Here is a 21,268-nt window from a genome sequence, read left to right as displayed (position 1 = left end):
CCTCCCCTTGGCATGAAGTGGTGGCGCATCCCAGATGCGAGGTGGCAGTTTCGCAGCGCGGCGGTCCTATTTTTATGCTATTTTGTATACATATTTATGCCAATGTCAATAGATTTTTACGACCTATATTTCAGTTCATGGCTCCACTTCCATATATTTGTCTGTTTATAATATTACTATTCACATTTTTCACAAACAATTTATTGATTTTATGCATTATCTCGTTTACTTAATCCAGTGTGTATTGGGTTCCTACCATTTATGCCATTTGTATAAGATATATTAAAGCATTTAAATCAGATTTTTTTTGTTTCCATACATGTTTTCGTTATGAAATAGATCGATGATTTACACTAAAATTCATACCCATTTACACTGTTTGGTTCACGTTTTACGCTGAAATCTGCCTGAGCTCCCACGCACGATCATCTCCATATCTTCTTTTCCGATATATACGGTAACTTCCAACTTCGTGGGTGCACTAATCATGGTGGTGTGTGGGCCCACCTGAACGAGTGGTTCGTTGCCGCTCTCCTGTTATGCAAGTCTAAACCATTAAATATGCTAGCATAATCATGAGTAGGAACTAACTACCCGACCAACGAACACGACGCTGGCCCACCTCTGTCCATCCCAACTCGATCTCACCATGTGCGCACCTTCTGTTTACGCAAAACATAACACATGTTTACACATGCATAAACGTGTCCCACAATCGCGCGGACGCACGCACCCCACTGGCCCGACCTGACCACGCGCGTGATCACTACCCTGGCTAGGGCTTCCTATACCTATCGGAAGCCCTGAGCTTCCATTATATATATATATATATATATATATATATATATATATATAAATTCATGTTAACATATAAATACATAAATAAGACAAAAATAACTGGAAAAAATTTACGTGCACAAATACATCATTTTCAAAACTAAATGACAACAATATATTTATATTTTGGTTTCTATTGGTGTCCTATTATATGTGATATCGATCTATGTCCAAATTTTCCTGTCTTAGTTCGAATTCAAATAAAAAAATATTGGGATATATCTATTATAGTGTCCACCATAGAATTGGACATGAATATCAATATCCACGTTTAAATTTTACCTAACATAGATTTAGATCATTTAGATTTTCTACACTATAACAGAAATAATTTTCACCATCACTATTTTTACCACATTTTCTATTAAAATCATTGATAAAAATACATCACTACACTTTATAATAAAACTGGTGTCCAAAATTTTCAACATTGATTCATGCAATGAACCGGTATTAAAAACCGATGTCCAAAATTTTCAACATTGATTCATGCAATGAACCGGTATTAAAAACCGGTCTGGACAAATTTAGATGGGTTTATCGGGGTCAGCTGACCCCGATAAATTTTATAAATCTTTTAGAAAAACGCTGTTAATATTTATAAAAAATTATTTAATATAGTAAAGCTGTTCTTGATGATCCTGACAATATTTTTAGCTAGATTCGCTACTCCTCCCACCTCTATCACCCGTGTTCCCTGGTCTAGAGCTTGTTTGGAAGTGAAGGGGCTAAAAATTCTCCCACACCATTCATTGCCCTCGGCAGCGCGGTGCCGCCCTCCGAACATATTAGCAGGGATGTTTATGTATTTCTGTTAGATTTTCACCATGGATTTCATAAAAAGCGGTAACAAAGGTGAACATGAGTGCCACTTTTATCCCCGGATCACAAAAAGTGGAGGAATGCCCGTGCGTACAGTACTAAAGGTTGCTAGACATGTGATTTTTATATAAACACTAGTTTCATTGTCATGTCATCATGATTATGTGGTTCTTATAAGGCTGTGCTCACTAGAGTGTGTGTAAAACGCTGTTTTATGGAGTGGAGTTAAAATAGAGAGTTGAATAGAATGTGGGATATAAAAGCTGCTGGAGATAAAGATGTTGATGTGTTTCGGCAATGTATATTAGACACGCCGGGCTCAATTTGCTCAAGTCTACATATATACAGACAAGTTATTTGTGGACTAAAGAAACCAATTAAGTGAATTTTCATTAGAAAAGAAACAGGCACTCAAATTTAGTCGAAAAGTGGATTTGACCTAGCTAGGTGGTTAGGTGCATGACCACCACACCACTCATCCATTCAGTCAAGTGAAGCTCACTTCCTATTCACAAATAAATCGAATTTTGTGTGCCACATATTATACCATTTTTTACAGATTATATATATATATATGAATAATCCGTATGTAGAACTAAAGTCTATTTTGTGCTAGGATCGTGACACCGCTCTGCCGTACGTTGACGTGTGCTGAGTGGCGGAGACGGCAGCTGGCCATGTTTTCTTTGGAAAAAGTTCTCTCTTTTTTTTTTGGAAAAACTGGCGGCAGCTGGGCCTGGTGCCCTTGTGGCCTGCGCGAGCTTATCAAGTACAGTACGTATGGCACCACTTGACTCGACGGACCTCTTGTGATCTTGTCTGACCGGTATATTGGAGCCGTTTGTTTCAGTTTTTTTTTTCAGCTCGTGGACACTAAATTCTGTTGCAGACTGTTAAATGCTTAACTTTTTTTCTTATAAAAATCATTTTAGTCAAGTAATTACAATAGTAGAAAACATCATTTTCTACATTTTAAACCATATAAACTTTTTTTATCTTCTTCTTTATGTAATTTCCACGATACTCAAATTCTTTCTACGGTCAGTTTCTTTCTGTAGTCATATTCTTAAAAAAGTTCGTCAGAAAAAAAACTGGACCAAACAGACCTACCAATTGATTGACCCAGCAGGTGCTCTAGGTCTTCGGTAATTAAATTGTCTCCTTGCCTCCGTACGTACTAGCACAGCCACATGCATGCTTTACCGTCTATTTAAATAAATATATAAATGATCGTCCAACTATATGGAAGGGTTAGTTAATAAATTCAGGCAGCTAGCTATTTCTGAAACGGACGTTTATCTGGTTATTAGTATATAACTAATTTGCTTTGCATGCATCCTTAGGAGAGTATATGCTCCGTCGTGTTTCGGTAATTTCGAGGTATATAGATAGACGACCGGCCGGCTACGGTCTGGGCTCTAGCAGGTTGTTGCAATGCAAACACGACGGATCGGAGTTCGGAGTGCACTATACATGTTGTTTGTAGCGTACGTACCGTCGAAGAAAGAGGACGTCGGCATGTCGTTCGACGAGGAGGAGCCCCAGCCGGCGGTGAGCACGAAGGCGGCGGCCGCCGCCACGGCCGCCACGACGAAGAGGGCCGGCAGGGCCATCGTCCTCACCGTTGCGCGGTTCCGCAACGGCGGCCACCACCACCTCCTCGTGAGGGCCGCCTCGAGCCGCATCTCGGCCGGCACCGCCGCCGACGACGAACGGTGCTGCTTGGCCGCAGCCACGCGGGCCTTGCCACCGCCGCTTCCGGCCTGCAGCTTGTCCATGCTTACGCTTCGATCGCTTTGCTTGGCTTGGCTCTCAGCCTCTGCAATATGCCAATAGCTAGAACACCGCGGAGAGCTAGAGAGGGCGTAGTGCTAGAGGGTGCAGCTATAGCTGGGTATTATACTGAATTACACACAGAGAGCATGTATATAGTAGGAAGAATATACCCAGCTGCCGGACCGGGTGTGACGACTTTGGAAGTTCACTTTTTTAGGCGATACGATCGACACACATGCGCGTACGAAAAAAAAAGACGGGCGTATTTTAATTAGTGTCAGACAAGCTAATATAGGTTTAATTAAAGATCACGTACACTCTATGACGATGGATTCTAATGCTCTATTGAGTAGATTTGCACAAACTAACCATTTATATATATATGGAACTACTCCATAATATATATAACTCACTGCCAGCGTTAGAGACCCTAAACTTTGTCGCAAGCGCATCCCCACATTTCTTGGGCAGTGAACAAGTGCATATAAGGACAGCAAGAGCGCTTATCATGGTAGCTCTAAAAAGATTGTTGATATAACCTCAAAAGAGTTAGAAGCCATTATTTCAGGTCTGCTCGTTGCCACGTGATATGGCCGTCAGCCATAGAATCATCTTCGCACATCATCTCTTATAGTTTGAATCATCAAACATAATTTGAGGTTTAAGTATAGTAGCAAAGCGAGTACTATTAAAATTCCTACCCGTATCAGGTTTTTGAATTGTTGAACTTAGTAGGAATTTTATACACAATTTAATCCACAAAGTATAATGGAAATATATAACATGCACTAGTAGAAAAGAGCTCAAACTACGGTAGAGTTTAATTTCTACGGGCGGTTTCAGTTATCAAAAGCCGGTACTATTTTTAGTGTGGCGGTTTCTCCAGAAAACCGACACTATAAATCATATTTGTAGTGGCAAACCCTTAAGAAAACGTCACTAGTGGTGGCGGTTTTTTTTAAGAAACCGCCCATAGAAATCATTTTTATCCTAATTTTTTTGAGTTTTTCAAATGACCTTGTATGAAAAAACCATCAACATAAAAGTTGTAGGTCTCTAAAAGTTATGATTTTGTAGTTGACAACTTTTTATTTGAAATAATTTCAGCACTCGAAAATTGCATCTAAATTTGTCAAATTTAAAATGTAACTTTTACAAATGACCTCGGATGGGAAAAGTGTCAAAATAAAAATTGTAGAACTTCAAAAGTTATGAAACTTTGTAGTTGACAACTTTTTCGTTTGAATTCGTTTCAAGCCTCAAAAAATTAATTTATACTCATTTGGTTATAATATGTGGGCAACAAAACTGCAATATAGACATTAAGTAAGTGATAGTTGGAGTGGTAGAGTAGGTTACACGCGAGGGATAGGTCGTGAGTTTGATTCCCACCGGCCGCGTAATTTGCGCAAAAAAATACACGACATGTGACTTCGACCGTGAAAATCGATTTTCACTAGCGGTTCTTAGTTACCTGCCTGTAAAAAAGATTATTTCTACTGTCTCCTAATACCGACGGTTATGAAAAACGTCAGTACAAATAACTTTACAACTAACATAATAGAGCTTCTGTGTACTAGTGATGTGATCAGTGTTATTGTATATTTAATTAACTAGAGTTCATATCAAACAATAACTCACATGCATGAAGTAGAAGAAAAAGAAATAAACCAAGATATGAAGGTGTATCTAGTAGCGGGGCTAGTGCTGAAGGCACTGAAGGCGTTGTTCTACTGATCAGTTGGTATGATATATTGTAGCTATCCGATGTAATCGGTCTGCTATAAGAAAAAATATACCACTGTACAATTCATTTGATAAAAAATTAGTGTTTGATGATTAATATAACCATTTGGACTCAATGTGTTTGCTAGTGTTTTCAAAGGATGTAGTATGGACTTGGATAAAGGCAATAAGGTGATAAACTGGAGTACCAATGAGGCGACCAAAGGGTGTGAATGGGAGCTAATTAAAATTTTGCCAAATACTGAAAATGAGCACTTCAGTAGCTCAAAATTTAGTTCTTGAATGCTAAAATTTTACACACACCTTGAAAAGTTTGTTTCCAAGGTATCCACAAATTTTGAACTCAATTAGATTTGTAAATCAATCGCGGAATTGAAAATATGGTTAGAATTGGGGTTTTGTTGGGGGTTTTATAGAACAAATTCAAAGTGAGTTTTTCCCAAATGACGACCAAAATATGCAACAACAGGGTGTATGCAATGATCCGAGAAGTGTAACTCACCACCAATCAATCCTCAAACCAAATCCTCACACAAGAACTTGATGGTTCTTCACAAAATCACAAAGAAGGGAAGGGAAGAACACAAGAACCAAAATGACCCCAAAACATCAGCAATACAAAAATTGAGATTGAGAGCCAACCAAAGCCTGTGGGTGAAACCGGCCACCCTTCCTTGGATTAATCGATGAAGATTACAAATCACATACGTGAAGGTACAAAGAGCTACGGATCTCTGGCTAAACTAGTGAAAACCTAGAGAGGGAAACTAAGAGTTCTAACACAAATGCCAAATGAAACAAAACCAAAGAGATAGCTGAAACAACTAGCGCACCCTTCTATTTATACAGGGTTATTACTACTTCCTAAACTATCCCTAGATACATAGAGCATATCCACTTAGATAGGGCGACATGGACCAACTCCTGGGATTTTGATATGACGGCCACACAAAGTTGCTTCGCCTTGACGCACCATTCATGATGGCTCCACGTGCCGCCTTCGATTACTACCGGAACCGCCACCACCCAGTTTTGAGGCCAAACTCAGTCGAAAACCCACCATCCATAGCGCTGGGTGGTTTTTCAAGGATCAACCACCAAACCACCGTGAGTAGCGCACTGCATGTGCGTCCCCCACATCCTAGACACGTGTCCCACAAGTCCTCGACCGTGCCAACATCACGACCCGCTCTGCCATGTCCTCGCTCGAGTTTGTGTCCCAGATGTTAGCCACCATGGCTAGTCTACTAGTGACTCTGGTCCCTCGATCAAGTCCCAGCGCTCATCCTTCAGCGCTCTTGATCCATCAGCACGAACCCACATGACCTTCATCTTCGTTATCGACCAGCGTCCTTGTGCTCCACACCTGCACACCACAAACCGACAGACATGGTTGCATAACACATAACTCACACCTTGGTTAGTCCATGACTCAACCCGAGACGCTACACGTTAACAATCACTCATCATCAACCCAAACCATATGGGACAAATCAACCTTGTGTTCGCAATCTCCCCTTTGATGAGTGCATTGTCAACACCACCGCATGAACATATAGAAGTAGAAAGAAGGAAGAAGAGAAGCTCACTCAAATGACCAAAAGCCAGATAAAAGCCAAAATAGGTCATTCAGAGTAAGTAAAGGTTGGTCCCCAAAGAAATGGGCAACGACTCAACACAACCAAGCAAGAAAGGCTAGACCTTAAGAAGAGGCAAAAGCAGGGCTCAACACCACTCATCTCGATCTTTCTAAAATTTTCACTTATCTTGATTTTGATGTAAGCACAAATTTAATAAATCAAGACAGTGAATGGGTCAAAGCATGAGATATAGCCACCTAGCATACTAGTGACAGCACAAAAGGATTTCAAACACATCCTACACATGCTAGGTGCCAATCTCAATGGTGAACATATTTTGGATTCAACAAGTAATAGTCAAGTTCACAAATATGAAGACAATCTTAGCTCAACAATATTGTATCAATACGAGAAAATAGATCCTAAGCATGCCATAGCATCATCATGTACACAAAGAACATACTACTAGCAACATAGTCACATTCTAGCAGATATACAAGTGAAGCTCAAAATGCTAAATGAGATGCAGATATAATACAAGAATCAAGAGAGAAAGACTAAAATCTACATGAAAATCAGCAAAAAAGAAGAAAATCCAAAAAGGGAGCTTTTGATCAAAAAGGGAAGCATACACCCAATTCCCCTCGCAAGTGTACAAAAGTGGACTGATCAAGGGGTTTGGTCAAAATGTCGTCAAGATACCTGTGGGTATCAATGTGGCGCAAATCGATGTCACCTTTCTCATAATGTTCATGAAGAAAGTGAAAGTGAACATCAATGTGCTTATTCTTCGAAAGCAGCACATGGTTCTTAGCAACACTTATGGCACTTGTGCTATCGCAAAGCTGAGGCACATGATGAAAATCCATGCCAAAATCTCGTAAAGTGGCCATCATCCAAAGCAACTACGAGCAACAACTAGCGACAGCAACATACTCAGCCTCTGTGGTAGACTGTTTGCGCAAAGGACAAGAAACCAATGAAGTCCCCAAAAATTGACAAGTCCTAGAAGTAGACTTGCGCTTCAAGTGACATCCCACAAAATCAACATCTGAATAACCGTACAAAGACAAAACGAAAGACGAAGATTACCATAAGCCAAACTTAGGAGTGAAACGCATGTACCTCATAATCCGCTTGACTGCTTGTCAGTGAGACGTGCGTGGGGAAGCGTGGAAATGAGCACACAGACACACTGCAAAGTGTATGTTCGTCCTCATTGCAGTAAAGTACAGGAGAATGCCAATCATGCACCTGTACTCCTTCTGGTCTAGACTCACCGTCCTCATCAGCATCAAGTGTCGTCATGGTGGACATGGGCATCGAAAGAGGCTTGTCCTCGTCCTTAACGAACTTCTTCAGCACATCCTTTATATACTTGCCTTGATGGACAAAGGTCCTGTCTTAGGTCTGCTTGATTTGTAGCCTAAGAAAGAAGTTCAACTCGCCCATCTTGCTCATCTCAAACTCCTCGCTCATAGTATCTAAAAACTTGGAAACAAGAGCATGGGAAGAGCCATCAAAGATAATATCATCCACGTATATATGGACTAAGGGTACATTGCCATATTTAAGGAGAAAAAGAGTTTTGTCCACAAAGCCCATTTTAAAACCCTTTGAAAGCAATAAAGATTTCAAACGCTCATACCAGGCTCTAGGGGCTTGTTTCAATCCATACAAAGCTTTTTGGAGTTTAAAAACGTGGTTTGGAAACTTGGAACTCTCAAAACTAGGGGGTTGTCTTACATAAACCTCTTCCTCTATATACCCATTCAAAAAAGCACTTTTGACATCCATTTGAAAAAGTTTAAAACCCTTTGAAGCAGCAAATGCAAGAAGGATCCTAATGGATTCTAAATGGGCAACAAGGGCAAAGGTTTCCTCATAATCAGTACTCTCTTTCTGGCAAAACCCTTGGGCAACTAACCTCTCCTTATTTCTCACTACCAACCCACCTTCACTCTGTTTGTTTTTGAAAACCCATTCGATATCGACGGCATGGCAGTTTGAAGGAGGTGGCACCAAAACCCAAACTTGGTTTCTCTAAAAAATTTCAAGCTCCTCATGCATAACATTGACCCAGTTAGGATCAGACAAAGTGTGTCCAACATTCCAGGGCTCAAAGGAGGCAACAAAAGCTAAGTGAGAAAAATGAGAAATATGTTGTGACTTGGAGCAAGTGAGTCACTCATGAATCTCCCCGATCATCTGCTAAGGAGGGTGACAACATTGAATGTGCCGTGGAGCCTCCCTCAAGGAAGTGGTCTCCCCCCTCTATACTATTCTGACCAGGCTCAGTAGGCTCAGGCTTGACTGGACCCCAAGTTGTAGAAAATGTGATGTCTGGTCCAGTAGTCGAAGTAGTCGAAGCAGGCTTGACTGGGCCACCCAGTGGAGACGATTCAACATCACCCCAATCAGCGTTGTCATGCTCCTCCTCCACAAAGATGGTTTCACCCATCTGATATGGACCTACAGGCTCAAATACAGGGGATAGACTAGGCAAAGTCTCATTAAAGGTCACTTCACAAGTCCCCATGATTCGGTTAGTCTCAAGGTTAAGAACACAATAAGCACGATAGTGTAAAGCATAACCAAGAAAAACACCATTAGACGATCGTGACTCAAACACCATTAGAAGATCGTGACCCAAACACCCTGAAATGGCTAACCTTGGGTGGCTATCCAAACCGCACCTCATATGAAGTTTTGTTTAAGAAAGCTCGAAGAAAGACGTGGTTCAACACATGTCAGACAATGTTGATCACTTCGGCCCAAAAACTCCTAGGAGTCCTATGCTCATTGAGCATCATCCTAGCCATCTCAACAAGGGTCCGATTCTTGTGTTCAAGTCCCAAAAAGCACAAAATGTCTCAAAATGAGTATTCTTGAATTATGTGTCATCATCCCTATGAATCGCTCTCATGGCATTTTTGGGAAACTCATTTTGCAACCTAAGAATTAAATCGCGAGCATGAGTAAAAGCCTCATCCTTCGCCTTCATGAATAACACCCAAGAATAGGGAGAAAAGTCATCAACGATCACAAGCACATACCACATCCTCCCAAAAGAGCAAACCCTAGCTAGACCAACAATGTCCATGTGAAGCAATTCTCTAGGCATGACCACCACATGGTCTCACTACTTGAGGCCTAGCAGCAAAAGACAAAAGCACCTCTAGCCCTCGATGGACGTGTCTGAACAGGAGGATCATGAACACCATGAGAAGGGTGGTTCATGTTCCTTCTGCTCGACTCAGACACTCGCCGCCCATCTCTCTTCCTCCTCAAGTACAAAGCAACCAAATGTTCATCGCTCTCACAATAATCACATTGACATCACACCTCTCTCTTAGGTGGAGTCTGTTTGTGGGATTTGGGCTTTTTGGGTGGCTGAGGGGCTTTTGGAGGGGGGACACTAGAGATGTCGAGAAGGATGTCAAGTGTGTTCTTGAGGTGGTTAGGTTTTGAACCCACACTTGTTTCTAATGAGGGGCTCTCACAGGCTCCTTAATCAAACCATCTCTCATAGGGGTGGTAGGCTTAGGTGGGATGATTTTGATAAGCTTAGGAGTGGCTGAATGTTTCTCTGAAGGTTTCAAGCCACTCCACTCACCAACCTTGCCAAAATGAAGGTCACTCCTAGACCTAGAAGCAAAGCATGTTTCCGGTCCACCAATTCCCTTCTTGAACTCACTAACCACCATGCCCAGCTGGGGTTCACTGCACAACACCCATCTCAAGATAGATCGAAGGTATGAGTTTTCTTCCTTGATTCTTGTCTTGTCGTGTTTGCAGGACTCAAGAGCAGACTGCAAACCTTCACAAACAGTACACTACACAGGTGTAGATGCACTTACTGAGCTAGCCTTCTCAAGCGAGGCTATCCTAGCGTTTCTCTCCACTAGCTCAGTCTGCAAGGCAAGACAGGTCTAACACGCACCAAACAAGCTAGACCTAGATTGAAGCTCATCTGGAGGTACTTCTTCTTTAGTTCCTCCTTGTCAAACCTCCCCCTAGACATGTGCTTGCCAGAGGTATGGTCCTGCTTGTCCTTGTGCCAACCAGAGTGGTCTTGCGGGCTATCCTCCTGCTTTCCCTTATTGGGGCAACTGGCGATGAAGTGGCCGGGGTCACCATAGTTTTAGCATCCATCCTTCGACCCGCCATGCCACTGGTTCTGGCGGTTGTTATGGATCCGCGTGAACCGGCTGACCACAAGCGCCAACTCCTCATCCCTGAGGCTCTCCACCTGCTCCTTTGTGATGGTCTGAGAGCACCTAGAGGGGGGTGAATAGGTGATCCTGTAAAAATAGCTCAACAAACAAACTTGGACTAATATTGGATTAGTGAAATCAAAATCCAAGTCCGAATGAAGAGGATGAGAGAGAGAACTACTTCACTTAATTGCTCTCACAAGGTGAGTATTACACTTAGAGAAATTATGAAGTGAAATGAACTACTAGAAAGAGTAGAATCGCTATAAGGTAAAAAGACAAGTGACACGACGATTTCATCCCATGATTCCGAAAGGGAAATGTGCCCTTGGGCCATTTCTATAATTGTTTTGGTGATTAGATGCTCAGCACATTATTTTGAACTCATATGTGTTAAGTAGGTGAAAAGTGCACATCACAGAATAAGGTATGTTTCTAGACTTAGTAAATTGTTTTTTAATACTAACATGTTTATCTAAGTGCTGGAAACAGTGCCAAGAAAAGAAGAAAAGATTTGGAGAAGATATGGCTCAGGATAGCCTAAACTAGCACCAGCCTGGCACACCGGACTGTCTGGTGGTGCACCGGACAGTGTCCGGTGCCCTAGGCTGGCCCGACGACGAACTCCCTGCTCTCGGGAATCGGTGTGGTGAAGTGGCTATAAATCACCAGACTGTCCAGTGGTGCACCGGACTGTCCGGTGAGTCATCAGCGCCCGCGCCCAAGTCTTCGGCGACGAACTCGTCGCTCTCGGGAAAGAAAAAGATCGCGCTAAAAATCACCGGACCGTCCGGTGGTGCACCGGACTGTCCGGTGAGTCAACGGCGCCAGCGGCCAATGGTCGCCTGCGCGATCAACAGGCGACACGTGGCTTAACCAAATGTTGGATGGTCGCACCGGACTGTCCAATGTGCACCGGACAATGTCCGGTGTGCCAACAGATCCGAAGATCCAACGGTCGGCTTCGCTAGAAAAGGAAAGAGATCGTGCACCGGACTGCTACAGTAGCTGTCCGGTGGTGCACCGGACTGTTCGGTGCACCACTCGACAGAAGGCAAGAATTTCCTTCCAAGTTGATCTCCAATGACTCCTAGCTGCCTTGGGGCTATAAAAGGGACCCCTAGGCGCATGGAGCAGTACACAAAGCATTCACTAAGCATCCTAAGACTCCCAGACTCTGCCTCCACGCATTTGATCGATTGTGTTAGTGATTTGAGCTCCATTTGAGTTGCGAACCCTCTATGCTGTGTTTGGAGCTCAAGTCTTGGCTTGTGTGCGTGTGTGTGCTGCGGATTTGAGTCTTGCGTGTGTTACTCTCCCTCACTTACTATTGTGCTTCTCTTGAGATAAACTTGTAAGGGCGAGAGGCTCCAACCAGTGGAGATTCCTCGCAAATGGGAGAAAGATTACTAAGGAAGATAGTCGTGGTACTCAAAGTTGATCATTGGATCACTTGAGAGGGATTGAGTGCAATCCTTGACCGAAGGAGGTCACCACAACATGGAAGTAGGCATTGGCCGAACCACGGGATAAATCACTGCGCCCTGTGTCCATCTTATTTGTGATTGGCCTTTTTCTAGAATTCACACTTTAGAAACTTGGTTTTAATTGCACTAACATTTCATAACCAAGTGTTGGCTATTTAGTGTTGAAATTCACAGGATCACCTATTCACCCCCCTCTAGGTGCTCTCAATTGGTATCAGAGTCGTACTCTTCATCTATGGGACTAACCGCCCGAAGAGATGGATAAGGGTAAGGGGATGGTGGTCAATGATAAGGAGAAGGAGTCTCTCTTCAACGAGCCAAGAGACGACAAGCCCACTGACTCAGGCTCGAATCACAAGAAAAGGGATAGGAAGAAGAAGAGGCGCATCAAGAAGATCATTTACTATGACAGCGACGCCTCCTCTTCTTCACCAAGGGATGACGACTCCTCATCCAAAAGAAAGACGGTTTATCAAAACTACTCTTTTGACTATTCTCGCATTCCTTATAATTTAAATGTGCATCTACTATCAATTCCCCTAGGAAAACCCCCACACTCTGATGGAGAGGACTATTCTTTTTGGAGTCATAAAATGCATAGTCAATTATTCTCTCTCCATCCTAGCATTTGGGAAATTGTTGAGAATGGGATGCATTTTGATAGTACTGATAATCTTGTGCTTATAAATGAAGAAATTCATAAAAATGCCCAAGCACTACTGTTTTGCTAGCATCTCAATGCAGGGATGAATATAACAAGGTCAGTGGCTTGGACAATGCCAAACAAATTTGGAACACCCTCAAAATATCTCATGAGGGCAACGACGCCACCATGATCACCAAGATGGAACTGGTGGAAGGCAAGTTGGGGAGGTTCGCGGTGATCAGGGGTGAGGAGACAACACAGACCTACAACAGGCTCAAGACCCTGGTCAACAAAATTCGAAGCTATGGAAGCACAAGATGGACGGATCATGACGTTGTCCAGCTCATGCTCAGGTCATTTACAGTAATTGACCCCATCTTGTAAATCTTATTCATGAAAACCCCAGGTACACCAAGATGACGCCCGAGGAAATACTCGGAAAATTCGTGAGTGGGCATATGATGGTGAAAGAAGCTCAATACGTGGACGATGCATTAAACGGTCCACTGCCCGTCTACGAGCCGTAGCCCGTTGCTCTCAAAGCAACTAGCAGCAGAGAGGCGCTACCAAGCAAGGTGGCACAAGTGGAGTCTTCTGGGCTCAATGAAGACGAGATGGCACTCATCATCAAGCGCTTCAAGACCTCGCTAAAAGGACGCAAGGAGTACCCCAACAAAAACAAGTCAATAAGAAAACGCTCCTGCTTCAAATGCGGTAAGACTGGTCATTTTACAGATCAATGCCCCGATAACGATAATGACCAGGCACAACACAAGCATGGGAAGAGGGAGAAAAAGAAGAACTACAGGAAGGCCAAGGGCGAGGCACACATCGAAAAGGAATGGGACTCCGACTGCTCTCCTCCGACTCTAAGGATGATGGACTAGCTGCCTCGGCCTTCAACAAGTCTTCGCTCTTCCCAAACGAACATCATACATGCCTTATGGCTAAGGAGAAAAAGGTTTATGCATCCAGGGGCTCAAGTTGGATTATCGATAGCGGATGCACAAACCACATGACGGTGGAGAAGAAGATGTTCACCTCCTACATCAAGAACAAGGATTCCCAAGACACAATTATCTTTGGAGATGGGAACCAAGGCAAGGTTAAAGGATTGGGCAAGATTGCTATTACGAACGAGCACTCGATTTCAAATGTATTTCTAGTAGAGTCGCTCGGGTATAATCTACTGTCTGTAAGTCAATTGTGTCACATGGGCTACAATTGTTTATTTACAAATATTGATGTACATGTCTTTAGAAGGAGTGATGGTTCATTAGCTTTTAAGGGTGTATTTGACGACAAGATCTATTTAGTTGACTTTTCGAAAGAGAATGCCGATCTAGATGCATGCTTAATAGCTAAGACTAATATGGGCTGGCTTTGGCATCGCCGTCTAGCACATGTTGGGATGAAGAACCTTCATAAGCTTCATTAAGGGAGATCATGTGTTAGGACTAACTGACATCTGTTTTGAGAAAGACAGACCTTGTACAACATGTCAAGCAGGGAAACAGGTGGGAAGCACTCATCACAGCAAGAATGTGATGACAACATCAAGACCACTGGAACTTCTTCACATGGATCTCTTCGGTCCCATTGCCTATCTCAGCATCGGGGGAAGTATGGTCTTGTTATAGTTGATGATTTTCCTGCTTCACTTGGGTTTTCTTTTTGCAGGATAAATCCGAAACCCAAGGGACCCTAAAACGCTTCTTAAGGAGAGCTCAAAATGAGTTTGAGCTTAAGGTGAAGAAGATAAGAAGCGACAATGGGTCCGAGTTCAAGAATCTACAAGTTAAAGAGTTTCTTGAGGAGGAAGGCATCAAGCATGAGTTCTCCGCTCCCTACACACCACAACAAAATGGTGTGGTAGAGAGGAAGAACAGGATGCTAATCGACATGGCGAGAACGATGCTTGGAGAGTTCAAGACGTCTGAGCGGTTTTGGTCGGAAGCTGTGAACACAGCTTGCCATGCCATAAACCGGCTCTATCTGCACCGTCTCCTTAAGAAGACTTCTTATGAACTCCTAACTGGTAACAAACCAAATGTTTCTTATTTTTGTGTATTTGGAAGCAAATGTTACATTCTAGTGAAGAAAGGTAGACATTCAAAATTTGCTCCCAAGGCAGTAGAAGGGTTTTTTACTAGGATATGACTCAAATACAAAGGCGTATAGGGTCTTCAACAAATCATCAGGATTAGTTGAAGTCTCTAGCGATGTTGTATTTTATGAGACTAATGGCTCTCCAAGAGAGCAAGTTAATCTTAATGATATAGATGAAGATGAGGTTCCGACGGCCGCAATGCGAACTATGGCGATAGGAGATGTGCGACCTCAGGAACTACAGGAACAAGATCAACCTTCTTCCTCAATAATGGTGCATCCCCTAACTCAAGATGATGTACAGGTACCTCAAGAAGAGGGGCAAGATCAAGGGGGAGCACAGGAAGAACATGTTATGGAGGAAGAAGCACCACTGGCCCCTCCAACTCAAGTCCGAGCGACGATCCAAAGACATCACCCCGTCGATCAGATTCTGTGGGATATCAGCAAGGGAGTAACTACTCTCTCACGATTAGCTACTTTTTGTGAGCATTACTCGTTTGTCTCTTCTATTGAGCCTTTCAGGGTAGAAGAGGCCTTGCAGGATCTGGACTGGGTGTTGGCCATGCAGGAAGAGCTCAACAACTTCAAAAGGAATGAACTCTAGAGCCTGGTGCCATGTCCAAAGCAAAATGTTGTGGGAACCAAGTAGGTGTTCCGCAACAAGCAAGACGAGCATGCAGTGGTGATAAGAAACAAGGCTCGACTTGTGGCAAAAGGTTATGCCCAAGTCATAGGTTTGGATTTTGAGGAGACTTTTGCTCCTGTGGCTAGGTTAGAGTCAATTCGGATTTTATTAGCCTATGCTGCTCACCATTCTTTTAGGCTGTTCCAAATGGACGTGAAGAGCGCTTTCCTCAATGGGCCAATCAAGGAAGAGGTATACATGGAACAACCTCCTGGCTTTGAGGATGACAGGTTTCCTGACCATGTATATAAGCTCTCTAAGGCGCTCTATGGACTTAAGGAAGCCACAGGAGCATGGTATGAATGCCTTAGAGATTTCCTTATTTCTAATGCTTTCAAGGTTGGGAAAGTCGATCCCACTCTTTTCACAAAGACTTGTAATGGTGGTCTTTTTGTTTGCCAAATTTATGTTGATGACATAATATTTGGTTCTACTAACCAAAAGTCTTGTGAGGAGTTTAGCAGGGTGATGATGCAAAAGTTTGAGATGTCGATAGGCGAGTTGACCTACTTCCTTGGATTCCAAGTGAAGCAACTCAAGGACGGCACCTTCATCTCCCAAACGAAGTACACTCAAGATCTTTGTTGGGGGTATGCTTCGTAGCCGAAGATCCTAAAGAAAGATAACACCTTCGGAAGATCCTCTCAGGAGCAAGCGCCGAAGCTATTACCTATAGGGCTTCGGCATAATGACAGACCTCAAGACGAAGGGCCGAACCGACTTAAAGATGGATTGACTTAAAGACCCATGATGTTTTGTGTCATTATTGTAGTCGACTGTAAAGGACATAAATGTAATTTTACACAGGCTGCACCCTGTGCCTATAAATAGGTGAACAGTACAGCGGCACTGTTCACGGAATCCTGTAATCGCTAACGCATTACACTGGGATCATTTTCTGTCAGAGACGAAGGTATAAATGTACTTAAATATTGTGTTTCAACATTTAAATTCATATTATGAAATATATAAATAATATAGTTTGTTTTTCCTATAATGTTTAATATTTTATATTTTATTTTGCATTAATGAATGTCTAACTACGAAGGTATAACCTTCGTGGTATTTTGTTCGTGCCTTCGTTCGAAGTTCATTAAATCCATGGGGATGTAATGCTTCAGCGAACGAAGGGCATTATTATTTAACATTTTCTATGTTGCCTTGTTCTTAATTCGAAGAATTTGAGAACAAGTCCCCAACATTGGCGCCCACCTCCGGTGAACTCACTTCTACTTGTTCGAGCTGATGGCTTCGTTCAACAACCAAGCTGGAGCTGCTTCGGCTCCGAAGCTGGTACTCCCGATAACAGGCGGTTCATGTTCAGAGCCAGCTAACAAGAAGCAGAAGAAGGAGGCACAGAGAAGGGTACAACATGTCGAGGTGCAAGGACCCTTCATCAAGTCAAGATGGTCTCACATCCCAATTACCTTCTCTCAAGAGGACCTTCAGCTCAAGGATTACCCTCACAATGATGCTATGGTTATTTCTTGTGTTATCAAAGGATTTCTGGTCCACAATGTTCTGGTTGACACAGGCAGTGCAGCAGATATTATATTTGCTAAGGCCTTCAGACAGATGCAAGAGCCCGAAGATAAGATCCATGACGCCACACATCCCCTTTGTGGCTTCGGAGGAAGGCAGATTGTAGCACTTGGCAAGATCACGATGCTAGTAACCTTCGGATTTATCAACAATACAAGGACTGAACAAGTTGTGTTTGATATTGTTGACATGGAGTACCCTTACAACGCAATCATTGGTCGTGGTACTCTCAATGCTTTCGAAGCAATTCTTCATCCAGCATATCTTTGCATGAAGATACCTTCGGATCAAGGGCCTATTGCTATTCATGGAAGTCAGGAAGCTGCCAGAAAGGCCGAAGGAAACTGGACAGATTCAAAAGCAATCCATAACATAGATGGAGCCGAAGCTTGTGAGCAATACAAGTATAGAAGGGAGAAGGCTGCCTCGGCTGGTCAGCCGAAGCCCATGCTTTTATGTGACGATATAGCAGAGCAGAAGGTGCTATTGGGATCTCAATTGTTTGAGGAGCAGGAGAAAACCCTAATAAGGTTTCTATTGAACAACAAAAATGTCTTCGCATGGTCAGCTAATGATCTCTGTGGTGTCAACAGGGATGTTATTGAACACTCGCTCAATGTTGATCCATCCTTCAGACCCAGAAAGCAGAGGCTTCGGAAGATGTCTGATGATAAAGCCGAAGGTGCTCGGAATGAAGTGAAAAGACTCCTCAGCGCTGGAGTCATCAGAGAGGTAAAATACCCAGAATGGCTAGCTAACACTGTTATGGTGAAGAAGGCCAATGGTAAATGGAGAATGTGCATTGATTTTACTGATCTTAACAAGGCTTGTCCGAAGGATGAATTTCCATTACCAAGGATAGATTCTCTGGTAGATGCAGCAGCTTCGTCAGAACTCATGAGTCTACTAGATTGTTATTCAGGCTATCATCAAATCTGGATGAAGAAGGAAGATGAGCCAAAAACCAGCTTCATCACCCCCAGTGGTACATATTGTTACCTTCGGATGCCTGAGGGGCTCAAGAATGCTAGAGGAAGCTTCAGCAGAATGACAACAAAGGTCCTTCATTCTCAGATAGGCAGAAACGTGCTAACATATGTTGATGATATCATAGTAAAAAGCACGAAGCAAGAAAATCACATTGCTGATCTGAAGGAGACATTCGCTAATTTTAGACAAGCTGGTCTAAAGCTGAATCCAGAAAAATGTGTCTTTGGAGTAAAGAAGGGGAAATTCCTTGGTTGTTTGGTTTCAACAAAAGGGATCGTAGCTAATCAAATAAAATCGAAGCTATCCTTCGCATGGAGCTGCCAAGCACAAAGAAAGGGGCTCAACGGCTAACAGGAAGACTGGCATCTTTGAATCGATTTATATCTAGATCAGCAGAAAGAAATTTACCATTCTTTGAAGTGCTGAAGTCAGCCGAAGTTTTTCAATGGGGATTAGCTTAGCAAAAAGCCTTCGAAGAGCTGAAGCAGTATTTGATAGATTTAACAACTCTAACTCCACCAGCGCCAGGGGCTCCTCTGCTGCTGTATGTGGCAGCTTCGCACTCTGCAGTAAGTGCGGCCCTTGTCCAGGAGAAGCTTGAAGGGCAATTGAAAAAGCAGGCTCCAGTATATTTTGTCTCCGAAGTCCTCAGTTTATCAAAGAAAAACTATACAGAATTGGAGAAGGTGTTGTATGCTGTTTTAATGGCTTCCAGGAAGCTTAGACATTATTTTCAAGCATATCATATAATAGTTCCTTCATCACTGCCCTTGAAGGATATTATGAGAAACAGAGAAGCTACTGGAAGGATTGGAAAATGAGCTGCGGAACTCAACAAGTTCAGCATTGATTATGTACATAGATCTTCGATTCAGTCCTAGGCGCTAGCAGACTTCATTGCCGACTGGACGCCAGGGGCTCAGGAGGAAGAAGCAAGTAAAGTTGTCGAAGCTTGGATAGTGTTCTGCGATGGTTCCTAGGGAACCTTCGGGGCAGGTGCAGCTGCCGTTTTAATTGCACCTTCCAAAGTCAGAACATGCTACGCAGTGAAACTTGATTTCAGTTACACAAATAATATTGCTGAATACGAAGCCTTGCTTTTGGGGCTTCGGAAGTTGAAGGCAATAGGGATAAGAAGGGCGGTTCTCAAAACTGATTCCCAAGTTATTTCTGGCCATGTTGACAAAAGTTGCAAAGCAAGAGATCCGAAGCTTGAAAATATTTGGATACAGTTCGAAGGCTTGAAGCTTCATTTGAAGGGTTTTCTGTCAAAAATATTCCACGAGGAGAAAATGAGCACGCTGATCTACTAGCCAAGTCAGCGGCACAGGGGCTGCCCTTACCTTCGGAAGTATTCTTTGAAACAATAAAAGCACCTTCGGTTGACCTTCTTGAAAGAGCAGTGCTCAATATATCTCCTGTTTATAGCGAAGATTGGAGAACTGAGATCATGTCTTTTCTTCAGGGCAATTTTTTCTCAGATGATGAAGCTTATCATAAGAGAATAGCGGCAAGAGCCCGTCCATATGTAATAATAGAAGGGGAGTTATACAAGCATGGAGTCTGTTCTCCATTACTCAAATGTTTATCCAGAACTGAAGGTATAGAGCTGATGAAAGAAATACATGCAGGCCTGTGTGGATCTCACATCGGATCTAGGCCTTTGTTGGGTAAAGTTTTTTGTCAAGGATTTTATTGTCCGAAGGCAGCTTCGGATGCAGCGGAATTAGTCCAAAAATGCGAAGGTTGTCAAAAATGTGCAAGAAATAAAAAACAACCTTCATCTCTAACTCAATTAATACAGCCCACTTGGCCATTGCAAAGGTGGGGCCTTGATTTGCTAGGCCCACTTCCACCAGCACAAGGGAATTTAAGATATGTTGTGATGGCAGTAGAATATTTTTCTAAGTGGATTGAGGCAAAGCCTTTAGCCACAATAACTTTGGTCACTGTTCAAAAGTTTTTCTGGCAAAATATTGTGTGTCGCTTCAGAGTGCCAAAGGCTATCACCGTGGACAATGGAACACAATTTGATGCCGAAGCTTTCAGAGAGTTTTGTGAACAAATTGGCATGAAGATTCATTTTGCATTGGTTCGGCATCCGGAGTCAAATGGACTTGTCGAAAGAGCTAATGGCATTATAATGACAGGAATAATGAAGTTAATCTTCAACCAGCCCAGGGGGAAGTGGCCAGACGAATTAATCAAAGTAGTGTGGAGCCACAACACAACAATGTCAAGGTCAACAGGTTTTACACCATTCAAATTGCTGTTTGGTGACGAAGCGATGACCCCAGAAGAAGCTAAAACGGGATCAATAAGAACAGTGGCTTCGACAGAAGACGAAGCTGATTATTCTATAGCAAAAGATGCTATAGAAGGGATCAAGCTTCAGGCTGTGGAAAATATCAACAAATATCAAGCCGAAACAATAAAATGGCGTGATAGAAAAGTTTGGTTGAAAAACATTAAGCCAGGACATCTGGTGCTTCGGAGAGTGGCCAACCCTGACATAGCAGGCAAGCTTCAGTTGAAGTGGGAAGGACCTTTTCTAGTAGTATCTCCATCAAGACCCGGTTCCTTCAGGTTGAAGGATATGGACGACAACGACATTCCTAGATCTTGGAATGCGGATGAGCTTCGGCGGTATTATGTGTAGCCTGATGTAATCTTTTTAATTTCTTTTCTATGGCACCCTTTTCCTTTCCAAAGGGGGAGAAAGGTTTTTAATGGGGCCATAGCATGTAATTTCTCTTTTTCTTATATCAGCTCTGCAAGAGCAATTTCCCCCGAAGATGTAAATGTAAAAACTGAGAATGGACCATCGA

The 21,268-nt window shown here is 42.8% G+C and overlaps 1 protein-coding gene across 1 annotated transcript in view; it reads right to left on the bottom strand.

The window, feature by feature from the left end:
* LOC103654697 (fucosyltransferase 2) overlaps positions 1 to 3,847 on the bottom strand; it is a 29,027-nt gene extending 25,180 nt beyond the window's left edge. Inside the window, exon 1 of the mRNA XM_008681541.2 lies at positions 3,155 to 3,847. Coding sequence (XP_008679763.1) covers positions 3,155 to 3,437 — 283 coding nt within the window. The 5' untranslated portion in view covers positions 3,438 to 3,847. The remainder of the gene's footprint in view (positions 1 to 3,154) is intronic.
* Between the last annotated feature and the right edge of the window lie 17,421 nt (positions 3,848 to 21,268).

This window comes from Zea mays, chromosome 4, assembly GCF_902167145.1.
Source record: "Zea mays cultivar B73 chromosome 4, Zm-B73-REFERENCE-NAM-5.0, whole genome shotgun sequence".
In the NCBI taxonomy this organism is placed as follows: Eukaryota; Viridiplantae; Streptophyta; class Magnoliopsida; order Poales; family Poaceae; genus Zea; species Zea mays.
This window is presented reverse-complemented; position numbering and strand designations above follow the sequence as displayed.